Source organism: Salmo salar, chromosome ssa20 (genome assembly GCF_905237065.1).
Source record: "Salmo salar chromosome ssa20, Ssal_v3.1, whole genome shotgun sequence".
Lineage (NCBI taxonomy): Eukaryota > Metazoa > Chordata > Actinopteri > Salmoniformes > Salmonidae > Salmo > Salmo salar.
In genome coordinates, this window is record NC_059461.1 from 48,230,788 (window position 1) to 48,252,445 (window position 21,658).

Below are 21,658 nucleotides of genomic sequence, written 5' to 3' on the forward strand. Positions count from 1 at the left end.
CTGTCAACGAAAACCCGGAAATCAGGCACCAAAAAAATCAAGTTGTATTGCGTTGTCAGTGGATTCGATTACTTCAGTTGGGTGACAGGCAACAGAAGTTACAAACCATGTTAGTTGCTGCATTACTGCATCTACCTATTGAAAATACAAGCCGAAATCAGGTGTAAGAGAACAACGGATTTTAGATAAGGAAGAGTAGCCTAACCATCGATAGATTCATGATATCGATAAATGTTCAACTCCAATGAAGCAAGCCTAAGGATGACACTAGACTGATCGGATACCGAGGATAGATCATAACAGGCCTCATTGAAAGATGGGTTTGGCATGTAGAAGTACATGTTACCATGAAAGGGTAGAGTATAATTTGTATAAATGCCAAGGGGGGGCTTAGGGTAGCCTAGGTACTATTATTTAGGAGTCGAGGTAGGGCGTTGCAAATACAAGCTATAACAATACTATTATAAAATAAATGTGCAACGTCTGGTGCAATACTGCGAAAACGTCCAAATAAGACACTAAACTGAATTGCGGACTCTAACCATTTAATAGGTGCAGTTTCACTATAAGTTCAGTTCGGGGACTGACACGTAGTTGTGGATAGGGCCAACAGGGAACGAGCAGCTGCCGTCAGTTTCAGTTATAGAGATACTGGTCTTTTTCATTCTAACCGTGTTTTAGAAAGCTTTGTTATGTCGAGAACTAGCCGACGGTACAAGCCTTTGCAGGCGAATAACGGTGCTCTCCCTGGTTGCAACTCGGTTCGGATGCCCCGTGCTCGGATACTGGTCTTCTGTCTCTTGGGTGTGCTGACTCTTGCTATGGTGTTGGGCTTATATTTGTCCAACGAAACGAGCAGCAATCGCAACAACAGAATCCCCGTCGTAGATTTGGCAAAAGACAGGGTAAGGAACTAAACTCAATCAATTACTGTACTATTTACAGTTGCGGGAGTGATTGTTGTTCAATTACAGTTGGCACACAGTATGGTGTCACTGAGGGCATCAGTGATTGAGGTTTGTTATTGTGTGTTCTATTCCATTTGTGTTCATCTCTTGCTCTCTCTACCACCCACCCACCCACTCATTCCTCTGCTTCTCCAGTCATCCCATAAGGCCAGTAAGTCTTCTCCATCCCAGGTGCGACGGCTGGTGTCCCAGGTAGACGGGTCACGCCTGTGGGAGACTCACCTTCGGCCCATCCTCATAGAGAGACTCCCGGGAACCCTGGGCAGCCAGGCCGTACGCCAAGTGAGTGGATCAGGTAGACTAGGTGACAATAATGATGATGCATTTATATGGTGTGTTTCTCACAGTACTTTCATGTAGGAAAGAGTATATAATTTCTAGTTAAAGATCAAACGAAATGCCTCTAGTTCACACCCTTTTCTCATTTCTTTATATCAGCACATCTCCTCCACCTTGTCCTCCCTCTCCGCTGGCTGGACAGTAGAACTTGACTCTTTCCTGTCGCCAACGCCACGGGGTCAGGTCACCTTCTCCAACATCATCGCGACCCTTGACCCTGGGGCCCCTCGCAGGCTGCTGCTGACCTGCCACTACGACTCCAAGGTCCTGCCCCCGGACCCCCGCGTCCCAGAGAGGGTGTTCCTGGGGGCCAGCGACTCTGCGGTGCCCTGTGCCATGATCCTGGAGCTGGCTTCTGCCTTGGACGCCCAGCTCAAAGCTCTCAATCAGCAGGTACCATGTCCAATTTATTTCCAGGGACTGCATCTTATATCTATTTATCTATCAGTTTAGTCAGTATAAGAAATTGAGATAAACAGTCAAATGTTCAAACAGACCTGTCCCAAGTTGGCAGCAAACAAAATGCAGTAGCACAATGAGCCTAAGCAGGCATTGTGGTCACAACAATACGTGTCTGATTTCCCCGCTTAGAATATATATATTTTTTACATAGCATGAGAACCCTTCTCATTCTAAGGGCAGCAGGCAGTTTACTCAGACACACAGAATAAAGTACTGCAATGGAAAGAACAGAGAACTGGTGCGGGAGAAAGAGGTGAGGTGAGATGCTGAGTAACTGGGTTTCTCTCCCTACTCTCTATCCCCTCTCTCTCTCTGCAGTGTAGAATATAAAGTGCTGACTGTAGCCTTGCAGAGAGCAGCCCTGTTTTTAGCAGCAGACTCCATCCTCTGTTTAGCAGTGTCCCCCCCCGGAGACTAAATTTGGTAGTCAGAAATACACGCAACCACACACAGCCGAACTGCGACATCACTGCAGCCTCACACAAAAAGGAAAATTAACTGCAAGAGTGACGTTGTTGGGAATTGAGATGTGATGAAATTACATTGCCTTGGTCTTTACTTGGCTACCAGTTCACCAGTTGGCACAGAGCAGAAAATTCTCACCACTTTCTCCGTCTTCTGCGATTAAACCCTACCTCCTCCCTCTGTCTCCGTGCTGTAGGCATCTGCTGTAACCCTCCAGCTAGTGTTTTTTGACGGAGAGGAGTCGTTTGAGGAGTGGACAGCCACAGACTCTCTCTACGGATCAAGGCACCTGGCAGAGCGCATGGCACACACACCCCACCCACTAGGCTCCACACACACCAACCTGCTACAGGCTGTGGTAAGACACATTTGTGTGCACATTAAAATATGGCATCCACTCACTCTCACCTCCATTTTAGGATCTCTTTGTTCTACTGGACCTGCTCGGTGGTCCAGACCCTTTGATTGTAAATCACTTTGACAACACTGCCCGCTGGTTTGACCGTCTCATCGCTGCAGGTAACATACACACCCCAGGGAGGGTCAGTTCCCTTGTTGCCGTTGTCTTTCTGTGCTTTAACCCTCCTCCATCCATCCCTCGCTCTCTCAGAGAAGAGGCTGCACAGGCAGGGTCTGTTGACCTCTCACCCCTCTGAGCAGACCTACTTCAGGAAGGACGTGTACCTGGGCCCTGTGCAGGATGACCACATCCCCTTCCTACATAAAGGTGGGAGGTTGTGCTCATATACAGACAAACTGACATACAGTCGTGGCCAAAAGTTTTGAGAATGACAAATATTAATTTTCAAAGTCTGCTGCCTCAGTTTGTATGATATCAATTTGCATATACTCTAGAATGATGATTAATTGCAAAGTCCCTCTGTCACGCAAATGAACTGAATCCCCCAAAAACATTGCCACTGCATTTCAGCCCTGCCACAAAAGGACCAGCTGACATGTCAGTGATTCTCTCGTTAACACAGGTGTGAGTGTTGACGAGGACAAGGCTGGAGATCACTCTGTCATGCTGATTGAGTTCAAATAACAGACTGGAAGCTTCAAAAGGAGGGTGGTGCTTAGAATCATTGTTCTTCCTCTGTCAACCATGGTTACCTGCAAGGAAACACATGCCGTCATCATTGCTTTGCACAAAAAGGGCTTCACAGGCAAGGATATTGCTGCCAGTAAGATTGCACATAAATCAACCATTCATCGGATCATCAAGAACTTCAAGGAGAGTGGTTCAATTGTTGTGAAGAAGGCTTCAGGGCGCCCAAGAAAGTCCAAGCAAGCGCCAGGACCGTCTCCTAAAGTTGATTCAGCTGCGGGATAGGGGCACCACCAGTACAGAGCTTGCTCAGGAATGGCAGCAGGCAGGTGTGAGTGCATCTGCACGCACAGTGAGGCGAAGACTTTTGGAGGATGGCCTGGTGTGAAGAAGGGCAGCAAAGAAGCCACTTCTCTCCAGGGACAGACTGATATTCTGCAAAAGGTACAGAGATTAGACTGCTGAGGACTGGGGTGAAGTCATTTTCTCTGATGAATCCTCTTTCCGATTGTTTGGGGCATCCGGAAAAGAGCTTGTCCGGAGAAGACAAGGTGAGCGCTACCATCAGTCCTGTGTCATGCCAACAGTAAAGCATCCTGAGACCATTCATGTGTGGGGTTGCTTCTCAGCCAAGGGAGTGGGCTCACTCACAATTTTGCCTAAGAACACAGCCATGAATAAAGAATGGTACCAACACATCCTCCGAGAGCATCTTCTCCCAACCATCCAGGAACAGTTTGGTGACGAACAATGCCTTTTCCAGCATGATGGAGCAACTTGCCATAAGACAAAAGTGATAATTAAGTGCCTCGGGGAACATCGGTATTTTGGGTCCATGGCCAGGAAACTCCCCAGACCTTAATCCCATTGAGACCTTGTGGTCAATCCTCAAGAGGCGGGTGGACAAACAACGACCCACAAATTCTGACAAACTCCAAGCATTGATTATGCAAGAATGGGCTGCCATCAGTCAGGATGTGGCCCAGAAGTTAATTGACAGCATGCCGGGGCGGATTGCAGAGGTCTTGAAAAAGAAGGGTCAACACTGCAAATATTGACACTTATGAAATGCTTGTAATTATACTTCAGTATTCCATAGTAACATCTGACAAAAATATCTAAAGACACTGAAGCAGCAAACTTTGGAAATTAATATTTGTCATTCTCAAAACTTTTGGCCACGACTGTACTATCACAACACTGCGTCACCTCGGCTGATGGGATTTTGTCTTAAGAAATCATTCAAATCCTGCATTTCTTCTTTCTTTCACACAAACTCAGGTGTTCCTGTGCTTCATGTCATTGCCACCCCCTTCCCTCCGTTCTGGCACACGCTGGATGACACGGAGGAGAACATGCACCGACCCACAGTGGAGAACCTCACCAAGATCCTGGCTGTGTTCCTGGCTGAGTACCTGGGCTTTTAATTGGACTGGTCCCATAAACGAGAACCAACCGATTACATGGACACCTTTTAACCACAGTGTAGGAAATACAGACGGGTTTGGGGCAGTTTTGCCCTGACGTTGCAAAAGACTAGGAGAGAGAATGTTCCTGTCACTGGACAGGTTCCATCAACCGAAACCAACACTCATAGACAGGTTGATCTGAGAGCAGAACTACCATCAAGTTAGACTGCTGGATGTAGGCAGCTTGTATCACAGGAAAAACCTTGACGCTACACGTTCATGAAAAATAACTGGAAGAGGCCTTTCTGTGGATTTTAATATTCTCATCGGCTCGTTTTCTTTTAAGTCTTAAGGTGAAAGAAAACGCTAACCTAATCCTTTATGCTTTGTGATTTTCCAACACTCAGTGAATATCAGATTTTAGACTTGATTTCATGAGCTGACATTGAAGGTTATATTCATAGAGCATGGCAGTGACCGAAAAACTTGACGAAACATGATAATGAATGACATAAATGGTTGTCAATGCCTTTGGTTGTAATATCACTGGATATCTTCTGTATGCATTACCTCTCCCCAAGAGGTTTCCGGCCAGTCTTGGTTTAGCCACGGAGTTGTATTTCATATGTCTCATTCAGCACATCTTACCAGAGCGCTGATTTAAAAAACGGCTTAAATCAGGAAAAGGGGGAATGTTCATACACCTTATGGTGTAATTCAGGGGCTGGGCGAACATAATCTGTATAAAGAACACAGCTGAATCAGAAATGTCAGAATGTAATAGGCTAGGTTGCCTCTGCGGCAGGCAGGCAGCTTACGTACACACACTGGATGATGTTGTTTAAGCTCAGTGAATAGGAATCATCTCACACCCGTCCCTATGGGACATACAGACAGAAGACTACAGTGGGAGAGGCTGTGTGCTTGTCCTGGCTGTACTTACATTTGGCCGTGGTTTCTCTCAGCTGCAAACTGGGTTGTGTTCAGGAAGTATGATCTGGGAGCACATTTTTTTTGAACATATTGTTTATTCCCAAATGCTTCAAGTGCTCGTCAATGATTAGGTCTGATGACACATTTCTGTTTTCAATTAAACTACTTAAAAAAATGTTTTGCTTTTGTCTTTTGACTTGATTTAACACAACCTACAATGTTCGGTACAGGATATCATGAAACTACAAAGCTAAGTTACTCAAAATATTGAATGGTCTTACATACATTTCTGGCAAGACAAGTGAATAGTGCCTATGAAGTGAGCATACTATACATGATGGCTCAGGTAGTGAAGAGATTCAGTTGTCCCCCCACCCATATGGCTCAGAAGTGGGGGCTGGGGGCAGGAGAAGAGGGGACTGGGGCTGCCTGGAGGTAAACGTCCATTGTCAGAACGGGTGGGCCTTTGGGTATGCTGCTCCTGGGGTTCTGTTGGAGCCAAGAGGTGGTCCACAACCTTTCTGTTCCCTAAGAGGAGAGCGAGCACGTCAGTTCCCTGGTTGTGCCAGAAGAGGGCAGTGGTAGTCCACTGCAAAGCTGTAAGCTAAATGAGAAGTAGTCCAGTCCAAAAAAAAACTAAAAGATGATCGACTGCCAGACAATCAATAGAAATTAAAGGAGGGATGAACATTTAGAAACTCCTTTAGACTATTTCTCGTGAAATGTATTAGAAGGAGGAAGTGAAGACTCAACCGGTAGCACCGTGAGCTGCTCGGTCTCGTTGCCGTCTGTTCTTGAACCAGTTGCTCACCTGGGTGGCGGTGAGACCGGTGGCGGCCGCAAGCGCTCGTTTCTCACGTGGTGAAGGGTAGGGTTTACAGTAATACCACTCCCACAGCACACTCCGGGATTTCTCCTGTAAAGAGGAACATTAACCTCAGATTTATGAAACAAGTAGATTAATGATTTAAAGTTCAGGGTAGCAGTAAGTGGCCTCTGCTCCTCATCTCCTTCCCTTCATCTGCACTGATATGAGGGAAGCTACATCCATCACATTGCTTTGACCGGTCCTGTGAAGACAGGTGTTCAGTGCATTTGAAGCAGACTGAGTGTAAGACACTTTAGGCTTAATATCCAGGTAGAAAGTCCCTTTTGTCTTGACATACCCCATCTCGACTCAAGGGCCTTCCTCCCCTCATCATTTTTGTCTATTCTAAACTCAGATGCAACACCTAATGCATTAGACAGCTTAATTAAGGACCAGGTCCTAGGGCCCTAGGGACATTTCGTTTTACAAGAAGCAAAAATGCTGAGGCAGTATAATAATGAAATATAGTATTAATATCTGCTCAAACAAACCTAGCAGATTTAATTCACTGTACCTTGAAGCAGTAGCTGGTCTCCTCTCCATCCCAGATGGTTCTTGGTAGGGGAAACTTACGGCGTACGCGGTACTTCCCCACAGCCCCAAGGGGGCGCCCTCTCTGGCACTCGGCCTCCAGGTAGTGTGCCCTCAGCCAGAGCTGCTGCAGCAGGGGGTGGCTGCGATTGGATAAATGGAAGCTCTCCAAAAGGGCATAGAGGTCCGAGAAGCGCCCCAGATGGAAGGCCACGGCAGCCCGCGCCTTCAGGATGCTCTCCAGACCCCCCAGGCAAGAGGAAGAGGGGGGGAAGAGTGCGGAGGAAGTCAGTGAAGCGCTCCATGCGTCCGCTCTGCAGAAGGACCTCGCACATACACGCCACCTGTTCTACCGAGAAGACCATCGCCATGGAGATGGAGCCCATGCACACCAAGAGGTCAAAGGTTAGTTGGCCTACCTCTGTGACCTTTCACAACTCTCTCAGTGAAGGGAAATGTTTTAGAGAGAGCTGCTGTTGAGTGAATAAGTCTGTGTGAACGTGTGTTTGTGTATATATATCCTTATCCATACCCGGGTCCCCGCCCTGGCGATGTTGAACTCACAGGTAACCTGAGAGCATGGGGGTTACAAAAAGTCACACACACACACCGGATTGTACTCAGTTGTGTACCCATTCATCCAGAGAGAAAGCAGGATTGTGTTGTTCAAACAAGAGTATTTAAATCTAATTTACTAACCAAATTACAAAAGCGCTTCTAAATGTGATTTGGTAGTGTAAGCACTCCTCAATAGTTTGATCCCTTGACCCCTACAAATCTCACATGGAGATTTAAATAGAGAAGCGTTCACATTCACAAAATTCACCCAAAACAAATGTATTCTAAATGTAGTTTATTAGAATATCACAATAAAACTGTATATAAAAAATAAAATAACTTTAAAGTACAAAACCAACCTCCCAAAAGAGGACAAGACAGACGTTTAAAAAAGAAAATCAAATAGTCCCTTTATTCGCTATTAAAAAGTACATTAAAAAAATTTCATATCTTTGGAAAACTCAGCTGAAGGTTGTGTGTGTGTGTGCACACGTGTCTTTGTGTGTGTGTGCATGCATGTGTGTATGAGAGTGTCCAGTGCAGGAGTTTGTGCACAAACAGCCTTTGGAGCACCACACACTAAAAGAGAAAAACCTCTACATGTAGACGAGGGTTGGGCTCATGGATAAACAAACACATTCCTTTAGTGTCCAACTCATGCACAGTATCGTATGGAAAAACCGCTCCGAACCAACAACAAAAAATGTCCAAACACCAATAAAAACAACTTGCAACATTCCTTTGGCAAGTGAATGCTACAGGTATTAACATCCTATCCAGATTGTACGTGTATAATATCATTTGAGAAGTGGTGATGTCATCATTATCTTCAGTCGTGGACAAAAGTTTTGAGAAGGACACCAATATTAATTTTCACAGTCTGCTGCCTCAGTTTGTATGATGGCAATTTGCATATACTCCAGAATGTTATGAAGAGTGATCAGATGAATTGCAATTAATTGCAAAGTCCCTATTTGCAATGCAAACGAACTGAATCCCCCAAAAACATTTCCACTGCATTTCAGCCCTGCCACAAAAGGACGAGCTTACATGTCAGTGATTCTCTCGTTAATACAGGTGTGAGTGTTGACGAGCACAAGGCTGGAGATCACTCTGTCATGCTGATTGTGTTTAAATAGCAGACTGGAAGCTTCAAAAGGAGGGTGGTGCTTGGAATCATTGTTCTTCCTCTGTCAATCATGGTTACCTGCAAGGAAACACATGCCGTCATTATTGCGTTGCACAAAAAGGGCTTCACAGGCAAGGATATTGCTGCCAGTAAGATTGCACCTAAATCAACCATTTATCGGATCATCAAGAACTTCAAGGAGAGCGGTTCAATTGTTGTGAAGAAGGCTTCAGGGCGTCCAAGAAAGTCCAGCAAGCGCCAGGCATGGCAGCAGGCAGGTGTGAGTGCATCTGCACACACAGTGAGGCGAAGACTTTTGGAGGATGGCCTGGTGTGAAGAAGGGCAGCAAAGAAGCCACTTCTCTCCAGGAAAAACATCAGGGACAGACTGATATTCTGCAAAAAGTACAGAGATTAGACTGCTGAGGACTGGCGTAAAGTAATTTTCTCTGATGAATCTCCTTTCCGATTGTTTGGGGCATCCGGAAAAAAGCTTATCCGGAGAAGACAAGGTGAGCGCTACCATCAGTCCTGTGTCATGCCAACAGTAAAGCATCCTGAGACCATTCAAGTGTGGGTTTGCTTCTCAGCCAAGGGAGTGGACTCTCTCACAATTTTGCCTAAGAACACAGCCATGAATAAAGAATGATACCAACACATCCCCCGAGAGCAACTTCTCCCAACCATCCAGGAACAGTTTGGTGATGAACAATGCCTTTTCCAGCATGATGGAGCACCTTGCCATAAGGCTCGGGGAACAAAACATCGATATTTTGGGTCCATGGCCAGGAAACTCCCCAGACCTTAATCCCATTGAGACCTTGTGGTCAATCCTCAAGAGGCGGGTGGACAAACAAAACCCCACAAATTCTGACAAACTCCAAGCATTGATTATGCAAGAATGGGCTGCCATCAGTCAGGATGTGGCCCAGAAGTTAATTGACAGCATGCCAGGGCGGATTGCAGAGGTCTTGAAAAAGAAGGTTCAACACTGCAAATATTGACTCTTTGCATCAACTTCATGTAATTGTCAATAAACGCCTTTGACACTTATGAAATGCTTGTAATTATACTTCAGTATTCCATAGTAACATCTGACAAAAATATCTAAAAGACACTGAAGCAGCAAACTTGGTGAAAATTAATATTTGTGTCATTCTCAAAACTTTTGGCCACCACTGTACACATTATTCTGAGACTGTACAACCAGCCAGCCTCTGGGAAGGTCCATTGGACAAAGGAAAAAGCATCAATTTCCTCATGGACTGCTCATTTTTTCCATTCAAAGTTACTACAAAATGATTGATACATGCTTTAAATACACAAGAAACAAAAACATACAGTTGGGAGTGACACTGAAGAGTGTTGTTGTACCGTTGGCCAGAGAACTAATTGCTATCTGTGCTGTGGTTATGGAGAGATGGCGAGTATTTTAAAAAGTTTATGGAGAGAACATCTGCACCACGTCTCGCTGGATAGCATTCCATTCTAGGAGACCTGTCGCCTGCTCTCAGGGCTTCATGACTCACTGTCGCTGTTCATCCGGATAGACAGAGGCTGTCTGAAACTTAACCAGCTGATTCGACCCATCCCGTCCCCTTCAGAACAGTGAGCGCAAGTCGTCAAGAACAGAGCAAAGGCAGCAGGTTTGTCAGAATAGAATCTGGCCATCACCAAAGATGTAAACATGACAAGGACGAAAAATGTGCAAAACGTACAATGAGGAGGGAGTTCGCAACGGTGATTATGTCATGGTAGGCGTTGGTCACGCTAAACGAGCTACTGCCTCTCAACAGAGTATTAGATTACGTTTCTCTGGAGTTCAAGAGGGGTAAGGGTTATCACAAAACTCACATTCAACATCAATGTGGGAAGTAGCTTGCATCAATGGTGCTTACATTTTGTGAAGAGTAGAACACATTCTTCACTTTGAAGATTCAAAAAGGCAAGAAAAAAAAAACTCGCCCACCAACCGGATAATAAGGCACTTACTAGGTCTAGATCAAACCCATACAAGTAATATAAGAACACTTTTTTGTCATTCATAGACGCAATATACAATGTAGTGTACGATCGTGGCGCATTCAACCGGAAATATCCAACAATGTGATCAGGCGTTTGTAGTGCACGCGCGTTAGATTTCATAGTGTATAAAAAGGCTGTCTTTAATAAAGCTTGGTCTATCCCAATTAGACTTGCTTACATACTGTTTGTAATACATGTCATCTGTGTCACGTGGTCATATTTACACGAGGAACATGCATCGATTGCATAGAGTAAAAAAAAAAAAACGAAGAAATCTCAGGGGACTCCCATTTCCTCCTACATACCTCAGATGCGATAGCGCTTAGCATTTATTCCAACCTGTAGTTAAATGACGAGCCTGCGCCCCTCGATGCGGTGACACTGCTGACCAGTTTTGACAGAGAGGAGTACACAGTCCATCTCAATGCTAGAGGTCCGGGGTCTCTGGTGCCACTGTCAGTCCACGCTCTGCCGCCTTCACCGCGCCAAACTGTGCAATACTCAGCAGCACTCAAACTACACCGGCACTAGAGTGAGCAGCCATTCAGCACCACCAACTCAACAGGACTGAACGCTTGTCTGTGTCTGCATTTGACTGTGTTTAGAGACTTAAGACAGAGCCTGGCCGTGGCATACTGCTCAAATAAAACCCAAGGCATTCATTCTTGTAGTACAAATAGTCTTGGCTGAAACGGACGTCTGTGCATAAAAGTAGCAGAATGTCCTTACAAATAAACGCTGTGCTCTGACTGGACACAGGAAGGGCTCTAGGCTTATGGGAGGCAGATGAGTGCTTAAAAAGTGGAGACTAAGTAGTGGACAGTTGAGTAACAGAAATCAGGGGATAGGCTAGCCTGTATGAAAGGCCATCCTCCAGGTCATTCCGTGTTGCATACAATTAGCCTATCCCATGACAGTTTATCCAAAGGATCATCGGCAGAGGATATATTTGGTCAAAGCACCTTTCTCATACGAGTCAAAGCCTGTCCACTCCTCAATGCAAACCTAGCCAGGGGAGCACCGAGGTCGGACAAACAAAACCTTCCAGATTGTTTTGTAACAGTTTGTGGTGGTGTGGGCTGAGGGACTGGATTACAGCCCCAACCCATCATCCACAGGGACTGATTGTAGCTGGGTGAGGATCTTGGGGTCTCCATCCATTTCCACTGGGTCCGCCAACGGCGACCCCCTGTCCACATCCTGTTCTGGAGAGGGGCTGCCTAGTAGCAGGGCCTCGCCTCCAGGTAGGTCCAGCAGAGGCGGGTCCTCGGGCAGATCTCCCTTCCCACGGACGTCAAACATAGTCAGGCTGGCAGAGGTGGAGAGGGGGACAGGGCTCCAGGTGGTGTGGGAGAGCTGAGTGGTGGGGGTCACTCCGCTGCACATGGGGCTGAGGGAGAGCATGCTCTCTGGGGTGAGGGCATTGGGAGGAGTGTGGGAGGCAGAGAGGTCCAGGGTGTGTGGGGAGGTGGTGGAGAGGGGCTGGTTGGTGGGGACACCCATCTCAGGAGTGCAGTAGAGCGGAGAGGAGTTGATGAAGCAGAGGGGGGACGTCTCTAGGGTGTTGGACGTTGGGACGGAGGTGGAGACTGGGAGGAGGGTAGGTGTAGGGTGGATGACAGGGTTGAGGGTGAGTCCAGGGCCTACTCCGTTGGTGGGGTGGGTAGAAGCCTCAGGGACGGGTTTCATGGGCAGGCTGCCGAACTGGATGCCAGCTGGGATAGTTAGGATCAGCTTGCCGTTCTGGTAACTCAGGATGGGGCTTCCACCATAGAGGAGATTCCCTACAGGACAGAGGAGAGGTGGAAATGGAGGAATTAGTAGGGAAGTAGTAGTGGGAAATATGTTAGCATTTCATCAACCAACAATGACATAGCTATATTTTCCCTAAAAAGCAAATGACTCAGTAATGTCAGACACCCGGAGAAGACTGACTGTCGATAGCACAAGAGGAGGCCATTCTCTTGCTAGAACAAAAAAGACACCTCCTGTTGCGTACCGACGAACTCGACGTTCTTCACGACATGAATCTGAGACGATCAGAGAGCACGGACCTCCTGTAGGGTAGCCAAAAAGACAACTATGGGTAGCTGCAGTCCAACATGGCAACCGGAGTATGGGCAAGTGGATGTGTCAAAAAGGCGTGGGTGTATGGTAAAAAAAACAGATAATTGAGCAGATTTGTTGCCACTAAAGACCATTTCGCGTGGCTGATTGGGCTGCACAACAAGTCGATAAGCCAGCGACCGGTGTTGTATGGACCGGTGTTGTATGGACCGGTGTTGTATGGACATGCCCGCTGACCTGAGACCTGCTCATGATACCACGGTCGTGTCACCCCTCCCATGATTTTATTTGAATTAGGATAGTAACCTACACAAGAAATAACTAATATTGATAACCATCTAGATGTCACCTTAATACATGCACATACAGTCCAGATCAGAGGTATTCAACTCTTACCCTATGAGATCTGGAGCCTGCTGTTTTTCTGTTCTACCTGATAATTAATTGCTCGCACCTGATGACCCAGGTCTAAATCAGTCCCTGATTAGAGGGGAGCAATGAAAACATGCAGTGGAACTGGCTTCGAGGTCCAGGGACCTAGGTAAATGGGGAGGGCATAAACGGCAGCAACACCAGGACACAGTGCCCTTTGCTCCCGCTTGACAAGCATTACTGTCCAGCAACGGCGTGGGAAGTAGCTACCGAGTATCAGGGTAACAGTCACAGTAAGCACACGCCTTTATTTAACTAGGCAAGTCAGATTAAAAACATTCTAATTTTCAATGATGGCCTAGGAACGGGGGTTAACTGCCTTGTTCAGGGGGGATTCGTTTTTGCAACCTTCCGGTTACTAGTCCAACACTCTAACCACCTGCCTTACATTGCACTCCACGAGGAGCCTGCATGGCAGGCTGACTACCTGTTACGTGAGGGCAGCAAGAAGCCAAGGTAAGTTGCTAGCTAGCATTAAACTTATCTTATAAAAAACAATCAATCTTAACATAATCACTAGTTAACTACACATGGTTGATGATATTACTAGTTTATCTAACATGTCCTGCGATGCATATAATCGATGCGGAGCCTGTTAATTTCTCATCGAATCACAGCCTACTTCGACAAACGGGTGATGATTTAACAAGCGCATTTGCGAAAAAAGCACTGTCGTTGCACCAATGTACCTAACCATAAACATCAATGCCTTTCTTTAAAATCAATACACAAGTATATATTTTTAAACCTGCATATTTAGTTAATATTGCCTGCTAACATGAATTTGTGTCACTTCTCTAGCGTTCCGTGCAAGCAGTCAGGGTATATACAGCAGTTAGGGCTGCCTAGCTTGCGGACTGTGTGAAGTCCATTTATTCCTAACGAAGGCCGTAATTAATTTGCCAGAATTGTACAGAATTATGACATAACATTGAAGGTTGTGCAATGTAACAGGAATATTTAGACTTAGGGATGCCACCTGTTAGATAAAATACGGAAAGGTTCAGTATTTCACTGAAATAATAAACGTTTCGTTTTCAAAATGATAGTTTCCGGATTCGAGCATATTAATGACCAAAGGCTCGTATTTCTGTGTTATGTTATAATTAAGTCTATGATTTGATATAGCAGTCTGACTGAGCGATGGTATACAAATTGTATAGAGAGAAATAGTCCTTTAATTCCTATAATAACTACAACCTAAAACTTCTTACCTGGGAATATTGAAGACTCATGTTAAAAGGAACCACCAGCTTTCATATATTCTCATGTTCTGAGCAAGGAACTTAAACGTTAACTTTTTAACATGGCACATATTGCACTTTTACTTTCTTCTCCAACACTTTGTTTTTGCATTATTTAAACCAAATTGAACATGTTTCATTATTTATTTGAGGCTAAATTGATAGTATTTATGTATTATATTAAGTTAAAATAAGTGTTCATTCAGTATTGTTGTAATTGTCATTATTACAAAGAAATTTAAAAAATATATAAAAACTTGGCCGATTAATCGGTATCGGCTTTTTTTTGGGTCCTCCAATAATCAGTATTGGCGTTGAAAAATCATAATCGGTCGACCTCTAGCATCAACAGAAGACAAGGAAAAAAGGCACTTTTCCTAGTGACATCTATCCCACGTTAGCTTGCTAATTGAGCCAGGCAGTCACAACACTTCATATGAAACACATTGGGTGGTAAGTGCAGCACACTGCACATAACACTAGCTGCTTTACCAAGCTAGCTATCTAGCTAGCACTTTATCATGACTCTCAGTTCCATTACACAGCTGTATGGATCTGTACAAAACTGCTATACTAAATGTACTGTATCTTTTTGATTTGAAGGATTCTTTCTCGCTGATGAAATATAAGGGTCATATGTTTCAAAAAGCCGTATCGCAAGCGATGATTATTGACATTTCTAAACCTTAAAACACAGTGCCCAGGATTGTAGTTCACAAAATATTCGTAGGCGAAGCAAATGGCTGAAAACTAAGGAGAAGCCAGAATGCCGCCTAGAGTTTGTGAGCTAGCCATCTAGCAAGATGATGAATAAACAATTTAATTCACTATCCCATACTGCCAGTGCCAGTTCCGTTGCTAGCTAACGTTAGCTAAACAGTTAGGATAACCATTTGCCAGTTAGCACAACAAAGCTAGCTAGCTACTCCACTGATTGTTGGCGGCTAACAGTCAGCTGCTTCATTCAAAAACAAATCCATGTTGATTTAATTACTAATGTTGCTAGCTACTCAAGTTATCTAGTTGTGGCCATCTGGCTAGTAACAACATGGGCTTACTACAAATTCTAGCTAGCTAGTAATAACATTAGCACACCTTGATAGTTAGCCAACATTAGCTATCAGGCAAAAGCCAAACAAAGCTTTAAAAAAGCTACTGCCACCTTGTGGTCTGGAGTATTTTAACGATCTGATCAGCGGTTGATCTGTATGATGTGAACAACAAAAAGTTGAATGCCGACAGTACCCAAGTACCAATCGGCAGTCAGTCTTCTCAGTGTGTCCGAGTCTTAAGTTACCTGGCGAGGCGGAGGGGAGCTGAATGACCCCAGAGTTGAGGAGCTGGACACCAGGAGCCATGCTGGTCGGGGGGCCTACAGTCTGGAGGGGTCCCAGCTGGTTTATCCTGAAGGGCCCCTGAGTCATCCCACCTCCAGGGGCCGAGGTTAGGATCTGGAAGGCTCCACCAGATCCAGATAGGGAAGGGGTGGACGGGCCCACCTGAGGGAAGGAGAGTTGTCCCGTGGAGGAGACAGGCACCAGCTGGGGCAGGGAGAGGGGAACCAAATGGCCTGGGGTTGTCTCTTTGGACTGAGAGATGATCTGGTGATGGCCTAGTGGGGACTGGATCTGGGTCAGAGTGGGGATGGTAGCTGAGGTCTGGTCACCCAGCTGGAGTGTGAGTCCCTGGGGGAGCTGTCCGTTGGGGAGCTGGGAAAGGGAGAGGATGGTGGTTCCCTCTCCCAACGTAGAGGAACTAGTATGATGCTGGGGGAGGGGTTGGGCGAGGCGGGGGGCGATGTTCAGAGTCTGGTGGGCCTGGAACTGGGAGAGGGTGCCCTGGGGGAGAGAGGAGGTGAGGGGGGACACAGGGATTAACTGGGGACACTGGGACACCTGGCCTCCAGGTGTGTGTTGGACCAGTTGGGATACGGGGACACCCTGGATGGAGGGCACCACCTGAGGCAGGGAGAATACCTGTGGGGTGGAGTAGCTGTAGGAGGACACCACCTGGCAGATGGAGCTGGAGGGGGTGAGCTGAGAACCAGCCGTGGCAAACACCACATACTCCCCCTGCTGGCTGGGGAGGCCCACTACAGGGCTGGAGATGACCACGCCCGGAGAGGACATAGAGACCGGAAGGGTGAGGGTGTCGGAAAGGCAGCCATTTTGAGTCAGAACCAGGGAGGGAAGGGAGGTGGGGGAGAATGTTGAGGGGGAAGACAAGGAGGAAGAGGAGGGGGAAGGAGAGACTGTCTGGATGTCCCCTGCTTTGAGAACAATCCCCTCTGAGACATTGATGAAGTCCAGGGTGGGGATGGTTGAGGGGTTCGTCAGGCTTACATTGTCCGTCTTAAGATCCTGTGTCAGAGGGAGGGAGATGGCAGAGCTGGGCTGGGCCTCCATGGCCATAACCCCCTGGCCCTCAAGACCCATATCCTGCACAACCTCACTGCTCTTGGATATGACCTGCGCTCCATTGAAGAGCAGAGGTGAGTTAGCCGATATGGGGCTGAGGGTAACCGTGTGACCATCGCTCAGGGTCAGCCCGTTGATGATGACCCCACCCCCTGCCCCGGAGATCAGGGAGCCCCCATTGATGAGTAAGGGGTGGGAGGCGGTGAGGAACCCACCTGCCCCGTTGAGGAAGAGCTGGCCTCCAGTGCTGCAGGGGGTGCCAGAGAGGGAGATGGAGGCTGTGGAGCCCACAATGTCCTCTGGTTTGTCTGAGATGTCATCACCCTCATCGTCTGTGCTGTGGTTACCATCGGACTCACTGAGAAAACACAGTGGAGGAGCAGAGGAGAAAGATAGGGTGAGTGAACCGTGGGGTGAGTGAGACAATGAACAGAGACAGCTTATGGAAGCAGGGGCAGTCGGCGAGGATTGCATGATAGATGGAATGGAAAAAGAGGAGAAAGGGATTTGAATGTTACAATACACACAACATATGGTAGGTCAATAACAGTCAGTGAATCTCCTTTGAGCCTATGGTTTACACAGTATGTGATGTGTATGTCCTCAACTATCCTGGTGCTCTAAAGCAGTGTGGTTAACACAGTCCCCAGCCACCACTGACCCTACAGAAGTAAAGACAGGACTGCATGGGGGATGATCGGCATTCTCTTTTTATCTCTCCACACACACCTTCCTCTCTACACACACCTTCCTCTCTACACATGGGAATAAAGTACATCAACAACTGACACATTGAAAACCCAATTTCCTGTGTAGCTGTGTTGCATTTAAGCTGCCAACTTCCCTGGCCAAAGCGAGTGTACTGTAGTCCTACAGTAAAATAAAAACGTTTTGGGGGTTTAAAATGTGCACAGGAGAGCTGAAGACATTTTAAACGGTTTTAAATCTAATATTTCCTCCTTTTGTTTTCCCAACATCAACACCATTTCCTCTCTGTTCACTCCCGCTCTCCCAGCGGTGCAGAGCATCGGCAGCGCGCCGACGTCCGTCGGGAGACTTTGCGGTGCAGGATTTCAGGAAACTTGAGCCACAATGGGCGCCCGGATCTCACATTTCACAACAAAGCAACATGCTCTTGCTCCCAATCTAAGACATGTGTGGCGTTATCACTGTCAAAGAGTTCATGCGCAGATTGATGGGATTTGATTGAAATATGCTGAACATGAACCATAGCTGAGATTAACCGCACAGCCGAGCCCATTATTTAGAAAAGTCTGCATTACATGTTTGGAACACAAAAATAATATTGCAGCTGACAGATCCATTTATGTAACAATTGGTTACCATGTTAGGCTACTTTCTAGCGCTCATTCCTACTCATGAGCAGGAGAATCTCGGTGAACATTGTTTATATAGGCTATATTAACTCCCATAGTCTGCCTGCCTCTAACGCTACATAAACGGTTTTGTATTTTAAGAGGAACCATTTTGACATTGATCTTTGACATGCAATCGTGTACGAAACGTTGTTTAAAAAGAAATGTTTTAATGGGGTACGTGATTACAAAATGTATAAAAGGAATGCATAGCCTACCTTTTGCTGTTGGTACCGGACGGGGTTCGGTCTCTCTGCCGTCGGTTCTTGAACCAATTGCTGACTTGCGTGAGGGAGAGTCCAGTCACTTTGGCCAAGTTTTTCTTCTCGTCCGGAGTGGGGTACCTGTTGCCTTTGTAACACTCTTTCAGTGCATTGCGAGACTTCTCTTTGAAACAATACACAGTCTCCTCTCCATCCCAGATTGTTTTCGGCAGGGGAAATTTCTTCCGAAGCCGATACTTGTCCACGGCGCCCAGGCTACGACCTCGGGACCTCTCCGCCTCCTTGTAGCGCGCCTGTAAGTAGAGGTCCTGCAGGAACCCATGGTTGCTGGGGTGGAAGTCGTGGCTTTCCAATATTGCGTAGAGCTCCTTGAATTCTTCCCGGTGGAAAGCGACCAGTGCCTGGGCCTTGAGGAGAGTCTCGTTGCCACGTAGCAGCTCGGCCGAAGGAGGGATGGTTGATAGGAATCTCCACAGGCGATCCACATTGCCCGCCTGTAGAAGGGCTTCGCACAGACATGCTACTTGATCTGTCGAAAAGCTGAGCGCCGAGTTCTGAAAAGTTTTTAGCAATTGTTCTGAAACTTCATCCGGATCCGTCTCCTCTTTTACCGGAGCGGCCTCTTGGGTAGACTCCTCCGTGCTATTCTCAGATTGTTCTGCAGACTCCAAAGACAAGGAAGCCATTTTTAGTTTTAACTTTTTTCTTTTAGTTCCTCCTCCCTCCCATGCACGCTCTCTCTCTCTTCTATTCTCCGTCGACGAGTGTCTGCCACAGCTACACGCGTCACACACGCCCCGAACCTCGTCAATCTCCCATTCGAAGATTCATGATAGCACTGCCTGTTTAATACCCTTTTATTAGGCTACTGGTAGATAAATGTTATTGTTTAATTCAAGATTGAATATCCACATTGTTTTGTTGATAATTTGATGTTATTATCAGATTGTACTAAATAGGCCTACTGCCTTTTTTAACTTTATTTCAGCAAACACTTTTCAGCCTGTCTACTGAGGATCAGGATGTGGTGGGTAAGTATTCCAGATGAGATGATGTACATTATAAACTGGGTGGTTCGAGCGTTGAATGCTGATTGGCTGACAGTCGTGGTAAATTTAAGCAAATAGGCGGGGGGAGGGGGGGGTGTATATGGCAAATATACCACTGCTAAGGGCTGTGTCCAGGCAAGACTTATTGCTTCACATCTACAGTGCATTCGGAAAGTATTCAGACCCCTCCACTTTTCCCACATTTTGTTAAGTTACAGCCTTATTCTAAAATGTTAATATATTTTTTTCCTCATCAATCTACACACAATACCCCATAATGACAAAATGAAAAAAGGTTTTTTGAAATGTTAGCAAATGTATAAAACAAATTTGCTATGAGACTGGAAATTAAGCTCAGGTGCAGTGGCTACCCATCATTCAGGGCAGGTGAGCTCTGTTTTTACCACAAAAAATAATATAAATGAAGTAATTTATTGTAAAAAAAAATTGGGGTTGCCTGTTTCAATGTTATTTTGGCATTAATACGTGTCACATATCAGTTTGCAAGCAATGTAATGAAAAATATATACAGTTGAAGTCAGAAGTTTACATACACTTAAGTTGGAGTTGTTAAGACTCGTTTTTCAACCACTCCACAAATTTCTTGTTAACAAACTATAGTTTTGGCAAGTCAGTTGGGACATCTACTTTGTGCAATTTTTCCAACATTTGTTGATAGACAGATTATTTCACTTATAATTCACTGTATCACAATTCCAGTGGGTCAGAAGTTTACATACACTAAGTTGACTGTGCCTTTAAACAGCTTGGAAAATTCCAGAAAATGATGTCATTGCTTTAGAAGCTTCTGATAGGCTAATTGACATAATTTGAGGCAATTGAAGGTGTACCTGTGGATGTATTTCAAGGCCTACCTTCAAACTCAGTGCGTCTTTGCTTGACATCATGGGAAAATCAAAATAAATCAGCCAAGGCCTCAGAAAAACAATTGTAGACCTCAACAAGTTTGGGTCATCCTTGGGAGAAATTTCCAAATGCCTGAAGGTACCATGTTCATCTGTACAAACAATAGTACGCAAGTATAAACACCATGGGACCACGCAGCCGTCATACCGCTCAGGAAGGTGTCTCCTAGAGATGAATGTAATTTGGTGCGAAAAGTGCAAATCAATCACAGAACAACATCAAATGGCCGTGTGAAGATGCTGGAGGAAACTGGTACAAAAGTATCTATATCCACAGTAAAACGGTTCCTATATCGACATAACCTAATAGGCCGCTCAGCAAGGAATAAGCCACTGCTCTAAAACCACCATAAAAAACCCAGACTACGGTTTGCAACTGCACTTTTTGGAGAAATGTCCTCTGGTCTGATGAAACAAAAATAGAACTGTTCGGCCATAATGACGATCATTATGTTTGGAGGAAAAAGGGGGAGACTTGCAAGCCAAAGAACACCATCCCAACCATGAACCTCTGGGGTGGCAGCATCATGTTGTGGGGGTGCTTTGCTGCAGGAGGGACTGGTGCACTTCACAAAATAGATGGCGTCATAAGGAAGGAAGGAAAATGATGTGGATATATTGAAGCTACATCTCAAGATATCAGTCAGGAAGTTAAAGCTTGGTTGCAAATGGGTCTTCCAAATGGACAATAACCCCAAGCATACTTCCAAAGTTGTGGCAAAATGGCTTAAGGACAACAAAGTCAAGGTATTGGAGTGTCCATCACAAAGCCCTGACCTCATCCTATAGAAAATTTGTGGGCAGAACTGAAAAAGCATGTGCGAGCAAGGAGGCCTACAAACCTGACTCAGTTATACCAGCTCTGTCAGGAGGAATGGGCCAAAATTCGCCCAACTTATTGTGGGAAGGCTACCTGAAAAGTTTGACCCATTTTAAACAATTTAAAGGCAATGCTACCAAATACTAATTGAGTGTATGTAAACTTCTGACCCACTGGGAATGTGATGAAAGAAATAAAAGCTGAAATAAATCATTCTCTCTACTATTATTCTAACATTTCACACTCTTAAAGTAAAGTGGTGATCCTAACTGACCTAAGACAGGGAATTTTTACTTGGATTAAATGTCAGGAATTGTGAAACACCTTAGCCAAATACATTTAAACTCAGTTTATGTAAACTTCTGATT

General features: G+C 45.7%; 2 protein-coding genes and 1 pseudogene across 3 annotated transcripts; 1 reads left to right on the forward strand and 2 right to left on the reverse strand.

Moving 5' to 3' along the window:
• Positions 1-5,464, forward strand: qpctla (glutaminyl-peptide cyclotransferase-like a). Its single transcript, XM_045703518.1, has 7 exons — positions 1-905; positions 1,104-1,250; positions 1,407-1,700; positions 2,431-2,592; positions 2,654-2,753; positions 2,845-2,961; positions 4,564-5,464. Exons 1-7 carry the CDS (start codon positions 693-695, stop codon positions 4,707-4,709), a joined length of 1,179 nt encoding a protein of 392 aa, XP_045559474.1. The 5' UTR covers positions 1-692; the 3' UTR covers positions 4,710-5,464.
• Positions 5,465-5,785: 321 nt separating this feature from the next.
• On the reverse strand, positions 5,786-7,488 carry LOC123729236 (homeobox protein six1a-like; annotated as a pseudogene).
• Positions 7,489-8,699: 1,211 nt separating this feature from the next.
• On the reverse strand, positions 8,700-19,245 carry LOC123729237 (homeobox protein SIX5). 2 transcript variants are annotated; one of them, XR_006760952.1, is made up of 4 exons: positions 18,490-19,245; positions 15,776-17,253; positions 11,041-12,519; positions 8,700-8,788 (listed from the first exon to the last, which is right to left on the reverse strand). XR_006760952.1 is itself a non-coding variant. In XM_045703519.1 (3 exons), exons 1-3 carry the CDS (start codon positions 19,179-19,181, stop codon positions 11,828-11,830), a joined length of 2,862 nt encoding a protein of 953 aa, XP_045559475.1. In that variant the 5' UTR covers positions 19,182-19,245; the 3' UTR covers positions 10,940-11,827. The 2 variants fall into 2 exon arrangements, 1 of the variants encoding a protein (XP_045559475.1); XM_045703519.1 differs by lacking the exon at positions 8,700-8,788 and having other exon boundaries at positions 10,940-12,519.
• Positions 19,246-21,658: the final 2,413 nt, after the last annotated feature.

Coding starts and splice junctions, on each gene's coding strand:
- LOC123729237 (XM_045703519.1), bottom strand. CDS start 19,181: ATGGCTTCCTTGTCTTTGGAGTCTGCAGAACAATCTGAGAATAGCACG. Junction 17,254..18,489: donor TCCGGTACCAACAGCAAAAG/GTAGGCTATGCA, acceptor GTGTTTTCTCAG/TGAGTCCGATGGTAACCACA. Junction 12,520..15,775: donor GCTCCCCTCCGCCTCGCCAG/GTAACTTAAGAC, acceptor TCTGTCCTGTAG/GGAATCTCCTCTATGGTGGA.
- qpctla (XM_045703518.1), top strand. CDS start 693: ATGTCGAGAACTAGCCGACGGTACAAGCCTTTGCAGGCGAATAACGGT. Junction 1,251..1,406: donor GCAGCCAGGCCGTACGCCAA/GTGAGTGGATCA, acceptor TCTTTATATCAG/CACATCTCCTCCACCTTGTC. Junction 2,593..2,653: donor CCAACCTGCTACAGGCTGTG/GTAAGACACATT, acceptor CCTCCATTTTAG/GATCTCTTTGTTCTACTGGA.